This window comes from Buteo buteo, chromosome 15, assembly GCF_964188355.1.
Source record: "Buteo buteo chromosome 15, bButBut1.hap1.1, whole genome shotgun sequence".
NCBI lineage: Eukaryota > Metazoa > Chordata > Aves > Accipitriformes > Accipitridae > Buteo > Buteo buteo.
Genome location: NC_134185.1, coordinates 21322579 through 21346012, shown reverse-complemented (window position 1 = coordinate 21346012; position 23434 = coordinate 21322579). Strand labels below are relative to the sequence as shown.

General features: G+C 38.5%; 1 protein-coding gene across 4 annotated transcripts in view; it reads right to left on the bottom strand.

Moving 5' to 3' along the window:
- The window catches only part of AFG1L (AFG1 like ATPase), a 66993-nt gene extending 48121 nt beyond the window's left edge, over window positions 1-18872 (bottom strand). Inside the window, exons 1-4 of one of the 4 annotated variants that reach the window (XM_075046729.1) lie at window positions 18625-18872; window positions 10600-10823; window positions 1251-1302; window positions 514-615 (exon numbers count right to left, since the gene is read on the bottom strand). In XM_075046729.1, coding sequence (XP_074902830.1) covers window positions 514-615; window positions 1251-1302; window positions 10600-10823; window positions 18625-18730 — 484 coding nt within the window. In that variant the 5' untranslated portion in view covers window positions 18731-18872. Of the gene's footprint in view, window positions 1-513; window positions 616-1250; window positions 1303-6834; window positions 6926-8888; window positions 9063-10599; window positions 10824-18624 lie in introns of those variants that run through there. The other 3 variants (XM_075046731.1, XM_075046728.1, XM_075046730.1) reach the window with 3 other exon arrangements.
- Between the last annotated feature and the right edge of the window lie 4562 nt (window positions 18873-23434).

Genomic DNA, 23434 nt, shown 5'->3' with positions numbered 1-23434 from the left:
TCACCCTATCAGAAAATTTTCTGAAAGTTAGGATGAGCTTCCTTCTATTATTTTTTCCTCTAAATTGCTGATAGTATTACTAAGTTTGCCAACCAGAACAGTTCTTATTCTCCTTGGTATTTATACCTGATTTAGTTATTGCTTATTCAAAATACAGATTGAATTTAACCTTTACTCTTTCAATTTTAGCAATTGCCTTCTTCAGATTGCATATAAGCTAACTGGTAACTGGAAAACAGATAAGGATTTAATCCTAAATATACACCTAAGTTTTCTATATAATCAGGTATACAGAATCTTTCAGAAAAGATACTTGAGAAATAATATGCAATTAATATCTGCTCTGGTATGACAGACAATGCTAAAATCCTTTAACTTCTCTCCTATTTTTTACATTTTTTGCTTAAATACTTACAGTTACGCTGATTAATATGAATACTAGAATGAGACAGACTTTTTTTTATAGATACCATATTTCATAAAATTCTTGTAAATACCTGCGTCTGCACTTACTCTGGTGTACATCTAGCATGAAGCCATGAAAATGGACTCTCTTTTTCCTTTCTACTTCTAAGTGAGAATAGAACATGTCCATCACCATTGTTTTTCCTGTGCCTTCAAATAAAAAAAAAAAAAACAAAAAAACCCACCCAACAGGTAGTTAATTTAAGAACAGTACGTACTGATTACAATAATGATTTTTCATTAGCTTTGAACTATAGAAACTATACTATTCCACAGAATAAGTACAAGACCAGACTGTTTGTGAAGATCAGTTATATTTTCTGTTCAAAAACTTGGAACAACTGCATTTTTATTTTTCTATTTTAAAATTTTGATCCATACAGACATGGCCCAAAGGTTGCAGAAATGGCTCTATATGCATCCAGAAAACATCCTTAGTATTTCCTTTTGAAAAGTATGTTTTCATGCCGCATTGTTGCAATTAGGATATATAAATTCTCTCTGTGGCCCCCTCAATTACTTCCCAAATTCTTAAATTGCATTCTCAAATATTAGTGAGTGGGTAACATTGAAAAAACTACACATGGTAATGTAGTCCAATCCAACAGCTTCCAGAATTCAGAGTATAATTGTATTACATAACATCAAAACGTGGAAGAAAACTAATCCTGGAAATTCATTAAAGCAATAATGCTACATAAACATAAAGCTTTTAGACGCTTCAGAATTTTAATAAACCTGCATTTAGAGAAAATTCCATTTAAATTGATGCAGCTGAAACTTACCGACATCTCCATAGACATAAAGACCTTTTGGGGGTTTGTTTTTTGCAAAGAGCTGCAAATCAAGAGAAAAAGAATAAATACAAATATGGGGTAAAATAAAAGCAAGCACATTGCTGTGGTAAAGTAAGAAAGTAGCTACATTTAACCACCGAAGTAGCACTAGCTAGCAAAGTGTAACCTTGAATAAATCATTAGCTGAGAACTGGTAAGCAATCTTAACATGGTATTTGTGCGAATTCTATAAAAGAGTCCAAGCACACATGCAGGGTTTGAGTTGGGGTTTTTTTAGATCATTGTGAAAATATCCCCATTCCCAGTCCTAGCACACAGGCCTTTTTACCAGAACACATATAAAATGATTAAATGTTTCCCAATCCATCATCATCAAAACAAATCCTTTTCCTCACTAAGCCATTTAACAAACAGTCCTAGGAAAAAGTATATAAAATTAAGCAGAATTGTAGTATTCTTAGACATATGCACTATATACCTATTAAAGCAGCTCTGCTTAAGATATAAAACAGCAGGATTTAGAAAATCACTATTGCAAAGCCAGTGAGTATTGTAGGTCCCCTTTCTCTCCACTCTGAATCTTAAATGCAGAATCATCTCTGGTTTTAAACATGATTAAAATCAATGGAGTAACAGCAAAGATATGTACCTATGTACACATGCATGTGTGTGTACATGTATACATATATATAAAAGGTTATTTTCAAAGTATGCCTTCTATTAATAATTTTCTCAAGTGAGTTATGTTTATCTTGAATGAATACTGCTTAAGAATTTTTAATCTCTTAATATTACTCAGGACATATGTTATGACACCTGATGGTTTATTCTGTTTTACTCAAATACACATTTTTATGGAAAAACTTGCAATAACATCAAGACTTTCAATTTGAAACAGTCCTCCCCACTCAGAATTGTGTATAGCCACTTCCAAGTATAATTCTAAAAAGAAAGAGTTTCTAAAAAAATGGAAACCTTAACAAAATCCTCATCAAATCCATGAAACTGAATTGACATCCACAAAAACACTGCAGAAGAGTATTTGGTTATTTTCAAGTGCTCCACTTGCCGAGTTCTATGAGCTGAGCCAAAACAGAAGAAAATTAAAGCTGCAACCCTGTGGTCTCATTTGGAGCTGGGTAATTGCTAAACAACTTGAATCTAAAGCACTTTTCAAAATACAGTGCCATGTTAAAGAAATGTGGGAGTCAGCAGCAAAACACTAATTAAAGAAAATATATGACCAGAAGGCAGAAAGAGAATGTCTCAGGTCCTATAGTATCAGTTCATTCAGAAAATATGCAAGCATAGCCTACATAAGACCCACTTATAGATTTAATTTAGAGCTATATTAATAGGATAATCAAAAATTTGTATCATCAATCTGTGGCTGAACAGGGTTTCAGATGTTCTGAAACCATTCCATTAATAGACAAGGCTGCAAGTATTTGCTAGTGCTTTGAAAGCATTGGAAGACAATTTAATTGACAAACATTTTTCAGTGTGTACTTTTTAAGAGCTTGTACTCATTAAAATTACTGATGCTCAAAGTTACACAGTGAAGAAAGGAGAAATGGAAAAAAACCCAAATGAGAGACATTCATAAGAATTTCATTTTTAATTTGAGATTAACAACAGTCATTTTAACAAGATAAAAGACTACATTAAATTTATTACATAAAAAGGCAGCATTAACGTGATTTGCAGTTTCACGAGGAATGACACAAAGCTAGAAAAACAAATCAATGTTTAGAGTACCGCTTTATCTGTCTTCATAAAGGTTATATAACCAGAACAACTAGTAACACCTACATTTTATACCATTTTTTTCATTGTAAAGTGTTTATTAATTACATTTAACCATCTTGAAGCTTGTCTTTTTAGGCATATTTTATTCTCACTCCAGTACTTACCACTTCTAGAAAACATGTTACAGAAAAAGGGTTTTTTGGCTAATGGAAACAAATATAATGACTTGGGTCCACAGAAGTCTAAATCAACTTCCAGTTGATTTAAAAAACGGAATTAAGTTTTTCTGTGAAGACAGCAATTTTTGAGTGATATCTAATTGCTAAAAAAAAAAAAAAAATATGGATGGATACTGCTGAAGCTGATCATCTCTAAAAGCAAACTGAATGCCAAAAAAACTCTTATGCTCTTTGAGCAGTTAAAGAAGTTTGTAGGAAATATTTTACATATGCTTCTGCCAGAAGTGTCACTATTGATACTTTTAGGATACTTGCTTCTGCAATCCTGTCAGGTATTGTACAACACTAAGAATTTATTTTTAAATTCTTGGGTTGGGTTTTTTTTAACATGTATTTTACTTTAAAAAAGTAAACTCAATCAGTGGACTTTTAATACTGAACCTCAGATATCCTACCATTTCAAGCTATTCTGCATGATAATAAAATGGATTATTTTAATTTATTTATTTTTTAAATTATTCTCACTCATCTTCTGAAGCCTGCTAGTTGCATAAGAAAAAGAGTAACTTCCACTAGGATTTCTGATAAAATCCAATCAATGCTGTTTGTTCAACTTAGAGCACAGCAAACAGTCAAGAAAGTCAGTGGTATGTGGGGGCGAAGAAAGCAGAAGACCGATCTTGGTTCTATTGAAATACACACTCCACAGAAGGAGGGGGAGAGATCTAATGCAGAAGATCCTGCAGTGATCCTAAAATAAGAGTAGTCTTGTTTATTTCAAGGAGGAAAGGGAAAAAAGTGGGAGATGTAGGAAGACAAACTAAAGAAATGTGCTTCTCCTCACTTCTATATTATTCTGAGGCATATTTGGGGTCTCAGTATAATGATGTTCAATTGGTTGACAATAAATTTGCTTTTGCAACAATGATAAGATTTAAGGATGTTAAAGCTAATATTTAAAATGTACAAACCCAAAAATATTAAGGGATGCACAAAGTCTGAGTTTGAAGGGGAGAATTTTGAAATTCTTAGACGTATGTTTTGAATGCTCACCACATCCTTTCAAACAAGGGCATCACCACAAACGTGTCAAACCCCTTGAGTCCTCCAAGTTTCTTAATTCCCATAACATTGTTTGCAATAACTTGAGAAAGCATAATTTAAGCGCTTCACCAAGTTTCATTATCATCAGGACATGCTACAGCAGGAGCCGTTTTTCCTTTTATAGATGAGATGACTTACAGATTTTTCCTTGAAAATCATTCATATGCTAAAATATTTACAATTCCACAACAGGACACACACATTAGCATGCCCAGACTTACAGAATTCTCTCCTCGTCCTTTGAAACACATTCCTGTTTCAAAACTGCATGCCTTGCTTTGCATCAGATTTTTCTTTTCTTGTTTAAATTGCACTTTAATCAATCAATATCCTACCTCATCTAAGGAATTATATCGGTCAAATATCTCCTTCATTCTGACAACTTCCTATTCTTTCTTAAATGTCTTTAATAATGTGCAACGTCTTCCCACCTTCTGCCACATTCCCCACCTCAGACACCAGAAGCAAGCAAATCATTTCCTGGGAATATTTACACTCTGATTTGAAAAACTTGTAAGTGAAAATGCATGTCAATACTAAGATGGTTAATTAAAATATGCAGAATTCAAGAGACAAGTCTCCAAACAGCAGATGTTTGGGGTTTTTTTTAAACACTAACAAAACTGCCTCTTTCTCTCACTCTTTCAGGCCTCCTTTTTGGTTGCTGTTGTAACTGAAGACATTTTCAAGGTCTTGAATGGTGTTTACTATTGTTCATACCTCTTTTCAAAACATGACCTCACTTATAATTGAGCTTATTTCAAGTCATTAGTACAGCAACTCAACAACACTTAAGATGTCCCAATTGGTATTATTTTGAAAATCTAGAGATCTGAAACATCTATGCAAACTCTTACGGCCTTGAACTTCAATTGAGAGGATCTCAAAATATCTCAACGTACAAGGCCATGCTTTCACCAAGTTGAAGATCAAAGTCCTTGTTCAAATTTGAGTAATAATTTTGAAAAACAGAAGCCTACTTGGTTTGCAGCAAGACTAATTTTTTTCCCTTCAAATTCATTCTAAGCTGATGCCCCAAAAAACCTATATTGTAAAAAAAATACAGAGTTTTATTATCATAAAGGAAATGGCTGGTGTTGTGTGTCTCACCCCAGACTAGCGATGTCAGAAAGCTATGGCCTATAAGGTAATGCAAGTCTCTTGGATAGACACTGAAATGCTTGTATTGTATCTGATATAAATATTTGTTCCCTAATCCTACTTTTACCATATTTTTAGTGAATAAAACTATTTAGATAAAAAGTGACAAATGAAGAACAAAACTAAAAACAAAGCAGACCATTGTAATGGTTCAGAAGTGCAAGAAGTTTTTCTGTTTCTGGAATAACTGTTATTTTAGAAGAGGCTTCTGCAATTCTACCACAGAAGAAATCAAGCAATAAAATAGGGGATATCAGACTACAGAAGAGGCTGACAGAGACAGGCTTCCCTCTCTCTTCTCGCTTTTCTTCACTGCAACCTCCCAAACACATTATCTTCAATGATAGAGCCAGGAAAAATGAGCATGCTTGAAATGTCAGGCACCACTACTTTTTATTTCTAAAAAGCTGCCAGTACATTCTTTTCAATGCAGGAGATTTCATACTAAAAGTAGGTTAGTCAAGGTGCTAGAAACCTCCTGAAAAAGCAAAAAGTCAATCTACAAACTACTATGCGTAACTGATTAAAGTGTTTGATTTCTTTCCAACAAGTCCTCAAGTAATTTAAAATACATCATTTTGTTTCATTTACATGTATTAAAACCCATTAAGTACAAAACAAAGCAAAACCCATGCCAATCATTTTATCGTAAAAACAATTGAACATCTATAGCATAAAGTTTATCTTTTACTTCCTAGCATACTCACTTACAAAGTACCAGGCCTTCATGGGAAGAAAATGCCAGTGAGCTATTCATGAATACAGGATTTACCTGTACCCTATATCATTAGTACTTCCTGAAGACATCTTCTACTAGTTACGTGAACTACTTCCACTCATAAGCCTACGCAAATCCTATTCAACCCAGGCCAATTCCAGAGAACAGTACTCACCACCTCTTCTTGGCATGAAAAACCTTAGTTCTACTCTTCAAAACGGAACCAAGTTTGCCACAGCATCCCTGCCCTGAAAATCCATCATAACAAACATGTATTTTGCTTACTTAGAAAACTCCTTGAGAGATGCAGACATATGACAAGCATATGATACCAATGTCTACAGGTAGTACAGTACTTGATAGCTATGATTTTACCAACTACCTATTCACAGCTGTGACTCTTATTCTGGGGAAAACCTTCATTAAGGAAGTTGACTACAACTTTGCTGAAGCAAAACCTGGCCTGCACTAGAATTTAAACCATACTTTATTCGGCTTCACTTTATCTCAAAAGGAGCTCTGTCTGAACTGGCAACTAACTTCCTCAAAGAGAGCAGAAGAGAAACAAAGTTGTTTTGACTTCTCCTCTGTTGTAAATCATGGTATGATTTGATTTAATTACACAAGCTAGCAGGCTTTAACAGATTTACACAAAACTCACCGCTCTCCTCCTTTTCTGGTTTTGATGTACGGCACTATAGTGCTCAACCTGGTTATCAATCTTCTTAAGATTTCCACAGAGATACAAAGCCCTAGAAGAAAAACCTCAAACTGCAACACTTATCCCAATAGCAAATAGTTCTAGAGCTGCTTCTCACTGACTGTGGCATTAGTTCCCAGGTATCAGCGAGCCATGCAATGATTTTTAAAAGCTGGTTTAAAATTAAAGCATGGAATTGAAGTAATGTTAAATGAAAGAGAGGAGTGCTTTAAACGAACTAGTGAAAACCATGTTCTCAACCTAAAAAATGGCATTTGACTTTTTCCTTCTAAGAAAGCGTCAGTCAGGCTGGCTTTACTGCGATTAGCTCTGTTATACAGGGACAAAGTAGCATCACAATTTCCTAAATAGAATAAGATTAGTATTTGTTCTCTGCAATAGAGACTTTCTTCCCTATTCATGCTTCCCAATCAAAGAAACAGTAAATAACAAACCCACATAATGCTTGATCTACAAAGCCATTACAAGACACCTGCTCTAACAACTATAATGATGCAGGGCACACCAGTTAACACAAGTCGGGTCTCAAAACTATTCTCAAAGGCAGCACTTTTAGAACTGAATATCCAAATGCCCAAAACAGTTTATCAGAAAAGATCAAAAGGCTGTAGCCTACTGATCCTCAGGTTTGACAGTAAGACCAACACCTTTATCATAACATTTTTTTCTAAAGAACGAAAACAAATAAAAGAATGGCAATATGTCCAAATATAATGCAGGAGCAAGCCAGGTAACTGGCTTCCTTTTGAGTGACTTCCTCTTTTACAGTCCAGATACAGTGTCTAAAGACAATTTTGTGATTGGTAATTTAAAAGATTACAAGCCCAACACCAAAGCTGAAAAAGAAGCCTAGACAGATGAAAAACCAAACTTTTCACATTGAGTATCCTCAAGATACAAAACTCTGGCCTGCTCAATTACACTTAGAGAAGTAGTTTGGCAAGATGAATCCAGCTCGATCTCCTTACACTTACGCAAAAACAGCTCTCTCATTCAGGCACACTGCCATATTGCTTTGGATACCAAAGATAAGCAATAACCATTTTTGAAAGAAGGAATTTCTATTTTTTATTTGGTTCTTGACCAAATTGAATCAGGAGGCTTGTTCAGACTCAACAGTTACCCTACAAAGGCATCAAGACAACATGGATCCATAGGAACGCACTCACATACAATACAAATGTTTGAAAATACCATAAACATACAATTTTCAGACTATATCATTTTTGAAACTGGTTTTATGTTTTTAGCAATTTTAATTAAAGAAATACCAAAAGTAAAAAGGCTAAGTAATGTGATGAGCTGACTGACCAGCCAGAGCAGGCAAAAATATACCGCAAACAATTGTTTGGCTCCAATTGCCATATCAAAGTTAGAATCATTGAATGATTGAGGTTGGCAGGGACTTCAGGGGATCATGTGGCCAAACCCCCTGTTTAAAGCTGGGTCATAAAATATCGGAAGTTGGAAGGGACCCATAATGATGATTGGGTCAACTGCTTCCAGAACAGAACTTCCAAAGACACGCTCATTGACCTCTCGGAGCAGTCTTGCCTTACTTCCTGTACTTCACCACTCTTATGTTTATCCTTCCAGACTGCCTGACTTCTGCTCCATGGAATTATTTACCTGCCTGACTTCTGCTCCACGGAATTATTTACCTGCCTGACTTCTGCTCCACGGAATTATTTCCCATTCAGGTTTCTTCTCACTGTATCTCAACAAAAAAAGAGCTCCTTCTTAGGTGTTTAGTCTGCTTCCTTTCATCTGGAAGCAGGGAGACATTTATAGCATTTCTAGTCAAGGACAGGATTAGCAAATGCATGATCTCCAGCTACATATATGAGTTCAAAGCATTCAACGGATGTTGGAGGCATTCTGATAGGCAAGCATGTGTCCCAATGCTCTGCACCCTGCCATACTTGCCTATTTGAAACAGGCACATTTACAGGCATAACACAGGCTGTTTACAGGTATAATACTTGTTTTCATACCTCCAACTCTTCTCTATGTTTTTCATGCCTTGAAGCTAATATACATTGCAAGAGCCTTAAAGTAGTAACTTGTCATTTGGTACCTAAAGGGCAGAGGACAGCATGTCATTTAAAGGCACTTGAGCCCTGTAGGTTTTGGCTTCCCTGGTCATTTAGGCTTGCCATGCAAACAAAATACAGTATTTGTGCCAGGTAATAGGAGTATATGGCTAGGTAACAAGTTCAATAGAGTTAGATATTTAGATTTATGCCCATGAGATGAGGTGTGTTGCATAACAGATGCTGAGAAAGGCTGGCATGGAGATTTATTAGCAAGGTCTGCAGCTGACAGCATACCTTGACTGTAAATATGAAAGTTACTTCTGACGAAAAATAAAAACAAAAGTAGTGCAAGAGAAAGAAAAAGAGAAACACTCAGTGGCTGGCTGGGAAGAGCAGTGACAGCTTCCAGACATTCTCCTCTTAGGGGTAGGGAGGTACCTCTCCAGTGCAGGCAGGGAAAGTGAAGATGTTAATGGCAATGAATATTTTGCTATGCTTTTTTCCCAGCACTATACTTTTATCATCAGACTCAGTCAAACGCCCTATTTTTGTTGCTTCCCTTCACCATGTTTATGACTATTTGTGCTGACTGGAGTATGTTAATCAGGTGCAAATGAAGCATATTCACTGGTTGTTCAGCTTCTGTGCACATCTATGATTGCCTAATATTTACTTAGTAATTAAATGTCTTATCTACTTTGCTGGGTGCTATGTTTGGTTTTCTGGGATATAAACTCAAATCTACAAAACAAGAGGCACAGAAAGCTGAGGGGGGATTCTCACACCAGTTCTAGTTGCTTCCCACGACAACCTCCCATAATAACACTATCAAGATTTGCAGGTGCAAGGCCACAAGAGCAACAATCTGAAAATAACAGCATGGGAACAAGACATGAAAAATACTGTCACAGAGGCTCTGGAAGACACTGCTTCAACAGCTTCAGGGAAGTTACAGAGCTGCAACAGCAGGCTCTTAGCATTACTAATGCTAAGGCACTATGGTTGCTAAGGCACTGTGCAACAGGGATATGTCTGAATTTTTGTTAATACTTTGAAAAGAAGCTGTAATGCCCCCAAAAACACAACTGGGGTGCAGATCACATCTCTGCCTTCTTTCCTTACCTCAGCTGGAGACTAACAACACTGGAAAGAATGGACTTTTTGTTTTAAAAAGTCATGTCTGATCTATATTATAATGTTCTGCAAAGCTAAATTATTTAGCTTGGATTATTTAGACTCTGCTGGCTAATTTCACTTACATTCATGGAAGATCTGTTAGAACACAAAACATCAACATTCAGCATAAGTAACCCAAACACACACATGTTACACCAGTGCTTGAGAGTTAAAACCTGGTCTATGCCCCTCTCTCCTATAGCCAAATGACATTTTAGGAAAGGCAGACAGTGGACACAACCAAAATCACATCAGGTTTTCTTATAGAATTATTTCAATAATATTTAATTTGGTTGCTTCTAGAGTGCCACTGGAATTTTACAAACCAAAAAAGAAAGAACAGAGATCCAAACACAAACAATGATCTATCTGTAAATGCCCAGCTGCAAAAATAAGACTTGTGTTAATGACAGAAATTTATGTATTTTTAAGCACATTCTTATAAGCAAATATAAATGTAAAAAAAAAATATTTTTATCGTTATAAACCTCACCTTTGAGAGAAGATTTTTTGAACTGATGCTGTAGCCTTTAAGGCTCTCATGCAGCTTCTGCAGGTGCTGCACAACTATTCTTTGTTGCTTATCATTCCTCAGCTCTTCTTGCTTAATCAGAAAGTCGTAATGTTCTAAAGGTCCATTGCAAACCAATAAGGCTCTGGCATTAGAATCTGTAGGAGGACCAGGGACTGTCTTCTCATCTGTCTGAGCTGTGTATGCTGTAAAATGAAAAGTAGATTATTAATAGAGAAGTTCTGAAAAGCATCCTCTTATATTCATAGACAACACACTTTCTTAATATTTTACGCAAAGACATATATACATCACTTACCTATACAACCACTAGAGTATGTTACGCCATTGTTTTTCACTAAATCAACTTCTCACTTTAGTAGTAAACACCTTTAGTGTGGACACCAAAACAGGAGTTTTGTAAGAAAGTTTAAAGAGTCAAAGACCACAGTAAGCAAGGCAATAGCTGTGAAGCCCTGCAATGCCACAGCCTGCTCTGCTGGCATTATCTTCTGTGTAGAAGAGACAAGGCTATGCTCAAGTAGGAATTCTGTTTAAATTACATTAAAAAAAAAAGTCAGAATTGCCAGGCACAAGATGAGCTATAGCTAGGAAAGGAAAGAACATAAAGATTACAAAGAAGGCTTGCTAAATTGGTAAGATCAGAAATCTAACAACGGACTATACTGAAAAGGTGTTTAATATCATCTTTGCTTGCATTGTCATTTAAAAGGCTAAGTATAATCATCTGTAACACAATTTGTAGCAACAATAAAAGAAACAGATTTGAGTAGGAAAAATGCATATCATAGACTACATAGTTAGATATTTTGAACATTGTGAGATCTAAGGAAATTCATCCCTAAATGCTTCTTGTTAAATTTCCTAAGCAACACAATGGCCTCACTGAAGGCAGGTGAGGTTTCAAAACACTAGGAGAATGAAACATTTTTTGTCTTTAAAAAGGAGAGAAAGGCAAATCCAGAAATTCATAGGTCAGTCAACACAACTTCAAAACATTCAAAAATACTGGAACAAGTACAAACAGATGGGGTTTGGGTTTGGTTGGTTTTTTTTGTTTTTTTTTTAAATAAAGAACTTAACAAGATAACAACATCACAAATAAAGGGCAACACCAGCTCCTCAGGAACAGCCTGAGATCAACAAGTTTACCTCCCTGACCAGGTAACATGCTTAGTGGGTAAAGGAAAAAATATCTTAATTGCAGTAACTGTTTTGTCATTGGGTCACATAGCATTCTCATATATAAAGCAGGAAAGTAAATTGCAAATGAAATTCCTTTTGAGTAGGTATAAAAACAGCTAGAAAAACTATGTAATGAATAATTACTACAGTTAAACTAGGTGTATATTTGCAGTAGAGTTTCAGAGAGGGCTTAGAATCTCAGCTTGGTGCAATCCAGAATTTCCATTCATGACCTGTATATGACAAAATAAAGTACATGGACTAGGAACACAGGCAACAGCAAGTCAGGAGCAGGCTGCACCCACCCTGGAAGGCAAAGCAATTCTGATAAACTGGACAAAGACTCTAATACAAATAGGATGCAATTCAACGGGGACAAAATATGGTGCTTAGGGCAAATAAATAACTGAACTTAAAAGAGGGAGAATGACCAGCTAAAAAGCAGCTCTGTAGAAAATGATCCGGGGACTACACCGGATCACAAACTGACAGTGAGACACCATCATTAACACTATCGGAGAAAAAAAAATACAATAAAATAAAGAGCCACAAGTACTCCGATGTATATATATGAGGGGCAATATAAGCACACATGAAAAAAACAGTTTTACTCAATACTGCTATAGTCTGCCCTGGAACATACTTCTCAATTTTCACATCATATTTCATGAGAGGTATGAGCTAAATGGGAGAGTAGAAGATGATTTAAAGGACTATTTGTTAAACCATGGGTCACAACCCACAGAGAAGTTGTAACAGGCACAAGAAAAGTTTTAAATTGTTATAAGAAAAATGAAATTAATATAGTTATAAAAAAGGATAAAACTGAACAATTAGATCAAATTATGTTTATTTATTGCAAGTAACACCTTAGTTTCTCCAAAGCAAGGCAGTCACTGTTTACATCTGCAGCCAATAATTACAACAAATTCTCCTGCCCTGAAGGAATTGAGTTACTGCTCTGAATTAAAAATAATTAGCTCATCCCTAGCTAGAGAGATTACATAAAGAGAGTAAAGTTCAAAGTTTGTTATTGCAAAAATTTGAGTAAAACCTTTAGAGAAGACTAAAGAAAAGCACAGAGCTATTTCCAGATACACACAGGGTACTGGGAAAAGGAAATAAACTGTATTTACACAGTTACCTTAATAACTGTAATTAAGGCAGTGAAATCAATTAATAGTCTAGAAATTGGAAAACTTTCCTTGGTGGGCAGTGAATTTTAAAAATAAATTTGACAAAAATCTGTCAGACACAGCTCAGCAATACCTGACCCATCTCCAAAGGGAAGGGGGAAAGGCACAGATTATCTCTCAAAGTTTTTTCGTCTTGTTTTCCACCTTTCCGCTCCCACATAAAGTTAACCTCAGTCCTGTGATCTGCACCTCTAAACTATCCGTGCCTTCACAACACATAGAGCTTGATGGCTCCAAGAGATCCAGTGTGAGGGACAGCCAGTGCCCTATTGTACCATTATATCTATAAAGCCACCAGTTCCTACTCCTTACCCTAAGATTGGAGAAAAAAACAAATAAAAGCTGATTTAGGATAAGAAAAGGTTTGTAGCTCATGACCTGCCTGCCATGGACAAAGCACACCAGTAGGACTGCTCAGAAGCATGTTTTTTTGTCTCAGATTACACGTATCTACAGCTAACCATTCTGGGAGTGAAAGAAAGTACTCTGCCATTAACAAATGATGGAGATGGAGAGTACGCATAAGTGATGACAGAGGGTGTCATGGGACAAATCACTCACAGTTCTCCTAAAATAACATTGAATGCTGGGATTTAAGTATGATGGGGATACACTGTAACACAGTACCAGGAGACACCCAGTAACTGGTAAGTGATAAACTCAAACTTGTAGCTGCTAAACAAAGGCATATGCTCTTAAAAAGGACAGAGCATATAGGGGTTTTAGAGGTAAATCAGCAGAAGACAGCTGTTCAAGTGGTAAACTACCCTAAGAGACAGAAAAAAATGTGGGTCTTCCCTTCTAACCTTCATTTTGTGAGACCAATTATAAAATCATTCACACAACTATGCTTCTATAGTAATCTATTCCCAAACTGGTAAAGAAAAGGAAACTTCAGAAATTTTAACACATAGCAGAGGAATACCAAGGCAATTACCTTCCATAATTTTACATCAAGGAAACTACTGTTAGAATAGGAATCACCCATGCTTCACCACATTAATCGTAGTCCTACAGCCTTCTCCTCCATATTGCAAAAGATGGTTTTAAATTTATCTCTTCCTGTTTCATTATCTTTGTATTACATGAACTCAATTTTTATTAGTTCCCTTCTGAAATCTTTTAAGTGTCACACACAGAAAAAGCATCTTCTACCTCTATGTAGTGTTCTAGATACGACTATAGAAAAGCGCAATGTCAATTCATTATTCATCTAGTTTTACATAGAACAGTGTAAAAACTACAGATATGCGTTTATCCATAACCTATCTTTCCCACCTCCAGGGAGCAGGACAGTGTTGGATGTTAGCACATTTAGCCTGGCATCCCCAGGCTTCTTCAAGAGTTGCCACCAGGTCGCAACTTTTTATTAAATTTCTGCTCCTAACATATTTAAGTGTAATCTCTATTTCAAGCCATAAAATTAGCTGTTTGCATTTGCCTTTCTGCTTGTCTATCCAAGGATAACAGACCAAGCTGCAGTGAAGACCTACTGTGATACACACAGAAAAGTCCTGCCTTGGAGAAATCCGAGGGGAAAATCTCACCAAAGCCAAAAAAACTTGTTAATGTATAAATGCCTAATGAAAATGCCAGTCTGAAATTATAAAAAATGCCTTTAAAGTGGGGAACTTAAGACACCTTCAGTAAACTGGCATTAATTTACCACTGCAAAGATAAGTGTCTACATTAAAAGTGTTCTTAAGTCCAGGGAACTTCTGCTCTGGAAAAAGAACAGCAAATTGAAAAACTAATCAGTATGTTGTCATGTTTTCCTACTGCCACTTAGAACTGATGTCTGAGATGACACCGGAAAAAGGCGTGCAAGTTTCAATGACACCGCTTACGAAAGCGACAGTCACAGCTGAGGCAGGCACTAGAGTTATTTATATAAGAAGACAATCTGAAATGGAAGCTAGGTTGTAGCATATCAAAAACTGATCTTGACAGCAGCCAGGAGGTTGAGAGCACAGAAGTGTAACTGAGATAAACACCACTCACCCTGGTAATCCTTATTTTTTTTTCCTAGCAGTTGTATTTCATTATGTAAGGTTTTGAACTGTGATGTTTAAAATCCATCAGAAGATAATTCCCATGACAAAAATCCAAGCAGGTCCTTGTCTCCCCCATATTTCAGGGCCTAGGAAAAGAACCTGGGTTTCCCTGACATGAATTTCATCTTCGCTATCTTTCCATGACTGCAGAAACTGACACCTTTGAATTTATTAATCTATAAGATTTCAAGTAGCACAAAAAGATTTCATGTGAATTTAAGATGATTATTCACTTCTGGGAGAGAAAAACTATTGTACTTCCACAGATGAATTCAAATTTGGTCTGCAAGATCTCTTACTGCCTTCCAACTAAACATCTTTTAAACACATGATTAGATTTGTAGACCTTTAATAGGATGAAAAAGAAAAACCATGACAGATAGATAATAACCAGCTAAAGAAGCAAAGATCAAACAAATGGAACTGAACTCCTTTTATTGCAAAAGGAAATCATGCTTCAGATTACAATATTCAACTCACTAGAGGGTCACTCACAGTACACATGAAAATGTGTATTATTAATTCTGGAAACAAAGTTGAAAAAAGCACTTCAGGGGACTGATGAAAAAAAAAAAATTACCTTTAACCCTCGTGCTGTATGTATGCTTCAAACCACTCCCTCATGGGAATGATCAGGAACAGTTTTCATTCATGAAGATTAAGGCTGGAAGACAACATTGACCTTTCTAAGTATAAGGGAAGTTAAATTTATCTAATTACCCCTGAACTACACTCAAGAATTGTGTTGATTACAGCATATTTTCAAGAAAATATATTCTGAAGACATAAGAGATGGAGAATTGACCATTTCCTATGATGCTTTGCTGTAATGGTTAATTACTGTTTGTCTATTTAATAGTTGTCCAAGAACCACATCTAAACCAAACTCATGGAGGTTACAACTGCCCGAAAGTTAACAACCCTAAAATCACCCAACTGCCATCTCTGCTGACAGTCACAATCAAGAAGCTGGAACAGCTTCTCCTAAACCAGTGTTAAGGCAACATACAGGAATCACACCTGTTTCATTACTGCTCTGCAGACAGAATTCTGCCTTGAGAGCTTTTCACAAACACCAGAATTTCGAAGGGGGGAGGGTAGAGAAAAAAAAGGTAATAGAAAGTAACTTTTAAAAATTGTCCTGTTTTCAACAATACAAACTGAAGTTCTGAATATTAGTTTGGGTCACTATGAAGCCAAACTGCTTCAAACCCCCAAAACCTTAATGTAAAGCTGCTAAAACTGCCTATGAAACACAGCTGCTGTGACAGAAGAAAAGGACTCTGAAGTTAGAAGGCACTTTTATCAACAGGCAGATGGTGGTATCAGAGACCTCGCTAAACTCATAATTAAGCTGATAATGGAACTGCTGCAAAATCTTTCCTTTTTAGATGATACCACAGTGATGGGGAAGGGCAATGGTACAGTCTTGTAGCTCCAAAGGTTATTTTCCTGCAAAGGAATGGGCATGAAGGTAGCAAAATATGAGAAAAGACAGGTTTTTTGCATGCTAGTACCTACAGATAATAATAATGTTCTCTTGTCTCATCTTTTATTACATATATGTGCAAGGTTTGCAGAATCAGTCTCAAATAGGTAAACTGCCCCATAGTGTACAAGGATTTTGATAAGCTAAGCACATGCATAAACCTGCAGAAGAAAAAAGACTTGGCATGTAAGCTTGTCAGGAAAGAGATCATGTGTTGGTTATAAAGCAGAAAATACATTTATAGTCCTATAATAACACCAAACAGTTGCTCCTTTCGAAATATTTTACAATGCTTGATGAGAAGAGTGGGAGAGGAGGCCATCTGAAAAGAATTATTTACTTTCCAATGCTTAACAGAACGCTTAGAAAATCAAAGTCCATCCAACCAACCATACGGGGGGGGGCGGGGGGGGGGGGCTAAGTCACCTGCACAAATTGAAAATGTTAGGCCAATATCATAGAAAACAAATGAAAAAAAAAAAAAAACAACAAACCAAACCATACCTGCTGAAATGAGCAGTTTAAATCAGAAAGGGCAGTTTGCAGCCAAGATACAAGAACAAGGACTTGGACTGTCCTCCCATCTTTGTCTCTTTATATGACCTTAGATGTATCACTGAACCCCTGTTTAGCCTTCTTGCAGTCTATTCATTCTGGCAGTATGAAGCAGAATTTAAGCTTCTAGAGAATCATCAGAGTTGGAACTAGAATTCTGCTTTTTTGCATACATGCCTCTGACATTATTCTGAAATAAGATTACTTGTACTATTTCCATGCACACCCCATTTAGCAATCTGACCTACATATGAAAGTAGAAAAAGACAGAAAACTTTATCAGCAAAATTGCAACTTTACACAAATACTACTTGTACCTTTTCCTTAATTAAAAGAATTCACAAAATTGTGGAAAGCAAATCACAAAAACAAATAAAAACTATAAACCAGTGATCATAAAAACAAGATTATAAATCAGTTCAATGATGGCTGCCCACCCTCGCAGATGTCCTCAAATAACACATGTAAGGACTACCTTCCCTTTAACATGGATGTTGAAGAACTATCCCTAAAGCCGCTGGATTTGCTCTGACAACTTTTTAAAAATAGTAGTATGTTGGTTATAAAAAACAATCTACATAGATTTAAAGTGTTAGACCAATATCAAATAAAACATATACAACTATAGTACTAAGGGTAGTGCTTGTCTGTTTTCCTTAGGATGTATAAATATTGCACAATTGCAATATAGCGTGTGTATGTGAACACTTATCAGTCCTCTGAGATGTGCTGACTGATTTTCAGACCTTTGGGACCCACCTGACGACTACTGAATTCTCACACTTTTGTCAGACTGGCCGAGGACAAATAGCTCTCACTGAAGAAAAGAGACCTCCGCCTCTAACCTAAGCCTCAAGTTAACAAAACCTACTTCCCCATAAATCTGCGTAGAGCTCAGCTGTTGTTCCACATCGGAGGATCCTTAAGGGGGGGAAAAAGTCCCTTCAGGCATCCTAAAGCACAGTAAAAGCTTTGGCAGACACTACCGCACTCGCCGCCCGCCAAGCTCCCGAGGCAGCCGCAGCGTAACGCGCTTCACCAGGCAGCGCGCTGAAGGCCGGTTGACTAGGGGAAAGCGGTATCGTTAACTCGGGAAGTCGCGGGGCCGCTCACGGATCCCCCGCCGCTCCGGGGGACCGCGGCCGACACCCGGCGCCAGCCCCCGGCCGCGCCGCCCGGGGAGGCGAGGCCCCTCCGGGACTGGGTCGTCGGCCGGGCCGCCGAACGCGGGGACACGGACGGGGCACGCCAGCGCGGCGGGCCCGGTGCGCGTCCCGGCGGCTGCCGCCCACCCCGCCCCGGTAAGCCCCCTCCCTCGGCCCGGCCCCCCCTCCGACAGCGGGGAGACCCGCGGTGCGGCGGGGAGGGACGCACCGGCTCCCGCGGCCGCCCCACGGTGCGCCTCCCTACGGGGTGCTCCAGCAGCCTGGCGCTCGCCCTCCCTTGGCCCGGCTGCGGATAGGGCTCGGCGCAGGGCCGGCGAGCCCCCTCCCGCCGCGCTACTGACCTCTCCGCAGGACGGCGGCCCGCGCCGGTAGCAGGCGGGCGGCGCGCCGCGCCGAAGCCCGCAGCAGGCAGCGCGCAGTAACCAAGGGCGACGCGGGCGCCGCCATCTTCCCTTCCCGGCCCGGCCTCTGCGGCGGGGGGCGCGGGGCGCGCTGGGAAATGGAGTCCCGCCGGGGCAACGGCCGCCGTCCGTCGGAGGAGCCGGGCCTCCGCCCGTGCTGGGCGAGTCGTTCCAGCGGGGGTCCCCGGCTCCCCTCCCTCCCTTTGCCCCCAAAACCGAGCCGCAGACTGTGGTGCAGCCCCTGAGGAGCCGGCCGCAGCCGCCCCGGCCGCTCGGCACAAACCTTACTTCAGGGACCCACCGAGTGCCACACTGGTGCCATTTATAGTACCTGGCTGCCGCATCCACGCGCTCCCATTTTCCAAACAGCTCGCCTGACCAAATCGCCTGTGATTTGTGTCGTGCTGCACCATGGCCGCACCCCATGCAGCTGCTTTCAGGCCAGCTTGGCCATCACTGAGGAGTTTCGGCAGCTGAATTTGCATTTGTCAGTGATTTCTAGCTTGTGTTGTTTGTTTACCTTTAAAAGCATGGACCATAAAATATTAAGGACAAATATTTGTAAAATATTAAGGACAAATATTCCTGGTCAGCATTACAGCCTATCTGCACTACAACCACTTTTATGCCCATGAACAAATATTTAAGCCGCAACAGCAAGATACATTAATGTAAAAGCAGATTTCCCTGAAGATAACGCAAAACCTAGAGGCCGATTCAGTCCCATACTGTCAGTGTGTGCTTAGCACACAGTAAGTCTCGTCCTTGGCAGTACCAGTTCAGACACCCACGTGGGGCTCCGGAGAGCTCCTTGGGAGAAGGCCGACCGCCTGCCTCGTTTGGTAGGTACCTGATGTCTTACCTAACCACCTCTGTTGGGACTACGAAGCTCTTTTGACAGAAAGGCACAATACAAAAAGCCTACGCTCCAACGGAAAGGCACTGGCACTCGGGAATCGCTAACCGTAATACTCGCCTGCTGGCTGGCTGGACCTCCATTCCCGTCAGAAATGCACCCAAAGGTCAGGATGGGGCTTCAGAAGATGTTGCCTATGAAGTGCATTGTGCAAGAAAGAGATAACAAAATGCCTGCTCATGGTAAAAGTGCAAAGGAAATGCTTTAACTGGCTTTTGGGTTTGCAACATCATAATTCCTGTATCTTATTCTAGAGTTAAATTTCAACATGAAAAAGTGAACAAGTAATTTTCACAGACTATTATTCAGTATTATTTTTTTTTTCATAAAAAGTATAGCAAAATATTACATCAGGGCACTATAGAATTGCTTGCTAACAGAAGTTGATTATATCCTAAATGGTACTGCTAAATTTAAAAAAAATGTTTTTAATCTTGAAAATACTAACAGTGATTACAGTTATGTTCGAACACGTTCAGCTGTTTTAAAATATGGAGTTGCTCTAGACATATCTTCAGAGCTACATACCTAATTAAGCAGCGACTAAAGTGCCAATTTATCACATCTTAGAAGAGCTGTTTTCAGTGCATTTTCTTTCATCTTTCCTTTATTGAGCATTTATTGGTTTTGACTCATTCTAGCATGTTACAGCTATCAACACCTGTGTCCATTTAGGAATGAATTCCAGTACAAATCGTAGTGAATTGAATAGACGTCTCAAAGATGCTTCACAATTGTTGCAATATTTTTAGAAACTCAAACAAGGAAACAAACAACTTCAGTAAAAGTGATTTAAATAACAAATAACTTATCTTTATAAACAGCTTATCTCCTTGAGAACAAAGAATAAACAAGGCAACAAGAGCCGTTTTTTCTTCCATTATTAACTCAGATCACAATACGAATGGGTGAAATGTCAAGAATAATTGGAGAAAATGACAGCATAATCTTCAGCAAAAACATCTGATTTATTTAAATTGTCACTGGTTTTTTCTTAACCTTGTTACCCAAAGGAGCATAGAAAAACTTCCCACTCGGGTCTATTCTGACATCATCTACCTAAGTGAATAAACCCTCCGCAATGCTATGAGCCTTCTATACACCGGCAAACTCTGAAATGCCACCATACGCTGTATCACACGCCCCAGGAACTGAATCTGCGTTGGCTGTAAGCACTTGGCTCAACCACGTTTTGGTGTTAACCTAAAAGAATGGGACTTTCAAGTATGCTTCTGTAGATTAGCATGGTTAACGTCCTGTAACAGATACAGATCCGTTCTGTGGTATGCTTGTATACTTCATTCCCTGTACCTGTGCCCTTGCTCGCCTCCAAAAATGTGACATTGCAACTGTGTAGAAATTAAATTGACACTTTTTCAACCCAGCTGCATTATTAGTCTGCCAGCTAGCCAAAAGCATAGGTGGTCTTTAACAGGAATAAAAATCAGGGGTATAATAAAACCCCTCCAGAGGCCCCCTCTGGCTTCTAGTGGTATAAACTTCACTCCTTTTAGCAATCCTGATGTGCTGAACCCCATGGGCATGTATGTGTCCAAGGGTCTTTGGGTCTCTGCCAGACCCTCTGAGTTTCTGCAGGAGGAGGACAGGGTCTACCTGCCTGCAAGGCTCCAAGACATTCCCACCATGGGAAACATCTTTGGCTCCCAAACATAAACGTACTTTTGATCTAGGACTGACCATTCAGCCTACTCTAAGAAAATGGATTTTGTGGCTAGTTTTCATCAACACAGTTTCCAACAAAAGGCATTTTCCTGGGATTATGTCAAAACACCCTGGAGTAAACTTGCTATTAACCTCATCTATTTCAAGACAATCAAATATGCTATTAATAGTCTACGTTGCTTATAAAGCCTCAGATTAAAAAAGCTGCAGAAATGTTCCCAAATGTATGGACTTACAGCCATTTTCACTATCTGTTTACAGCTTGCATTTCAGTCAGCTCGAACAGCTCAATGTGCTATAAATTCATTGCGCAATTTTCCAGTTACATGGACTCTACTCAGCTTCTCTCAGAACAAGGAGTTTGCAGCAGAAATGAATGCTGTGAGGTGGTGGATGACATTTTAAACGTTAAGGAATCTAGAAGGATATGAGAACCATCCCTTGTGGAAAGGGATAATGTTGTATAAAAAGGGAGAAGAGGAACTGAATACAATAGTTAAATCTGAATATATATATATATAAAATATGTGGATATTACAAATTCTATTTATAGGTTTAATATTTTTATCGGGATGATAAGGATACAATGCAGACATTCAAACACCATGCTTCAAAGCACTGGCAGCTAATGCAGGAATCAGGAAGTCATTTTTCCACATAAAGCATTGCACAATTAGTTCAATGCCTTGTGGGTTTTGCCATATCCTGAGTCAGCATTCCCCACAAGTTTTGACAAAATATGCCTGTGTTGACTAAAATGTGTTAACATGGGCATTTGGCAGAAGGCTGGAGAACCCTAACCGAATAACGGAGAGATTTGGTTTCGTTTCCAGTTAAATGTGACTTTCTCTTTTAAAAACAAAGAAACAAACAAAAAACTACTTGAGAGGTATTACTATACCAAATTTAAGAATTAATGTGTTAATACCTGCTTCTGTGGGTACGTGCTATGAGACTCTGGTATTCATATTGCCACTTCAAGTTGTGCCAGAAAATCTTTGTGTCATAGTTGAACAACGTGGAGTAACAAATCCATGAGTACCTAATCTCTTGGTTGTTACTCTAAATCCTTGATTTCTTGCATCTAATCTTTGGACCTACAAACACAGCTGACCTCTCTCCCTCCAGATTTGAAATTTGGCTCAAAGTTCATGTCAGAAACAGAATTAAAACTTTCTTTTCTTTGCAAGCAGAAACAACTACAGATAGTGTAACTCCAGTCTCATGGATCGCAAAAAACACCCAAAACATAATTCAAAATAAACAAATGCATTTTCTGAGGGTTGGAAGGAAACAAGGAGGCTCACAGGACTCTGATTCTCCCTCATTTTCATTCCTTCTCTTTGCCTCATTAGCCAGCATGGCATGTATGCTTTCACGTGATGTAAGGGGGGGCTAGCCATGAAGCAGGGCATCTTCCCCTTTGTCTCCCAGGTCAGAGGATTTGTATCTGACCTCAATGAAAAAAACTGAGGTGGGAGACCTCACCAAATCACTGTAAGCTCCTTACTTACCAATGCTATTGACACACGGTCACTAAAACATTCACTCCCTGTAGCTTGCCTCCATACAGCAGCTCTCCACCACCAGTTATGTCTATTAAGAAAAGCAGATAGAACAATGGTGCTAAGATGGTATGCTGTGAGAGAAGCATTCAATTTAAGCCTCACTCTTAGTTATTTATCCAGCATTAGAACAAATTATATTCTTGATTCACCATAGGCTCACCAACTTCACAAATATACAGTATTAGGCACTTTTTCTGTTTCTTTGGAATAGAAAATGAAACCAGGCTTAGCCAGGAGACAGACAATACATTATACTTACTTAAGACAATACCAGTGCTTTGCCATATCTTCACATTTGCAGTCAGATGTGGTAGCACAGGTTGTGTAACAAACAAAAGCTTATCCAGATGCATGCATATGTAATCTCAGTAGAATTAATGAGGTTTTTCTTGCCTTGCTGCAAGACCAGTTTAATAACTAGTATAATTCAGGTAAGGCTCCCTTCCACTCCTTCTTTATAAAACTCTGTCAGCTTCATTTCTGTTTATAATTATAAAGTGAAGAGTTGGCAGCTATTAGCATAAAGAAAGGATGTAAGGAAGGTGCACTAGTAAGGGGAAGAAATACTGGAGGAGTGATGAGC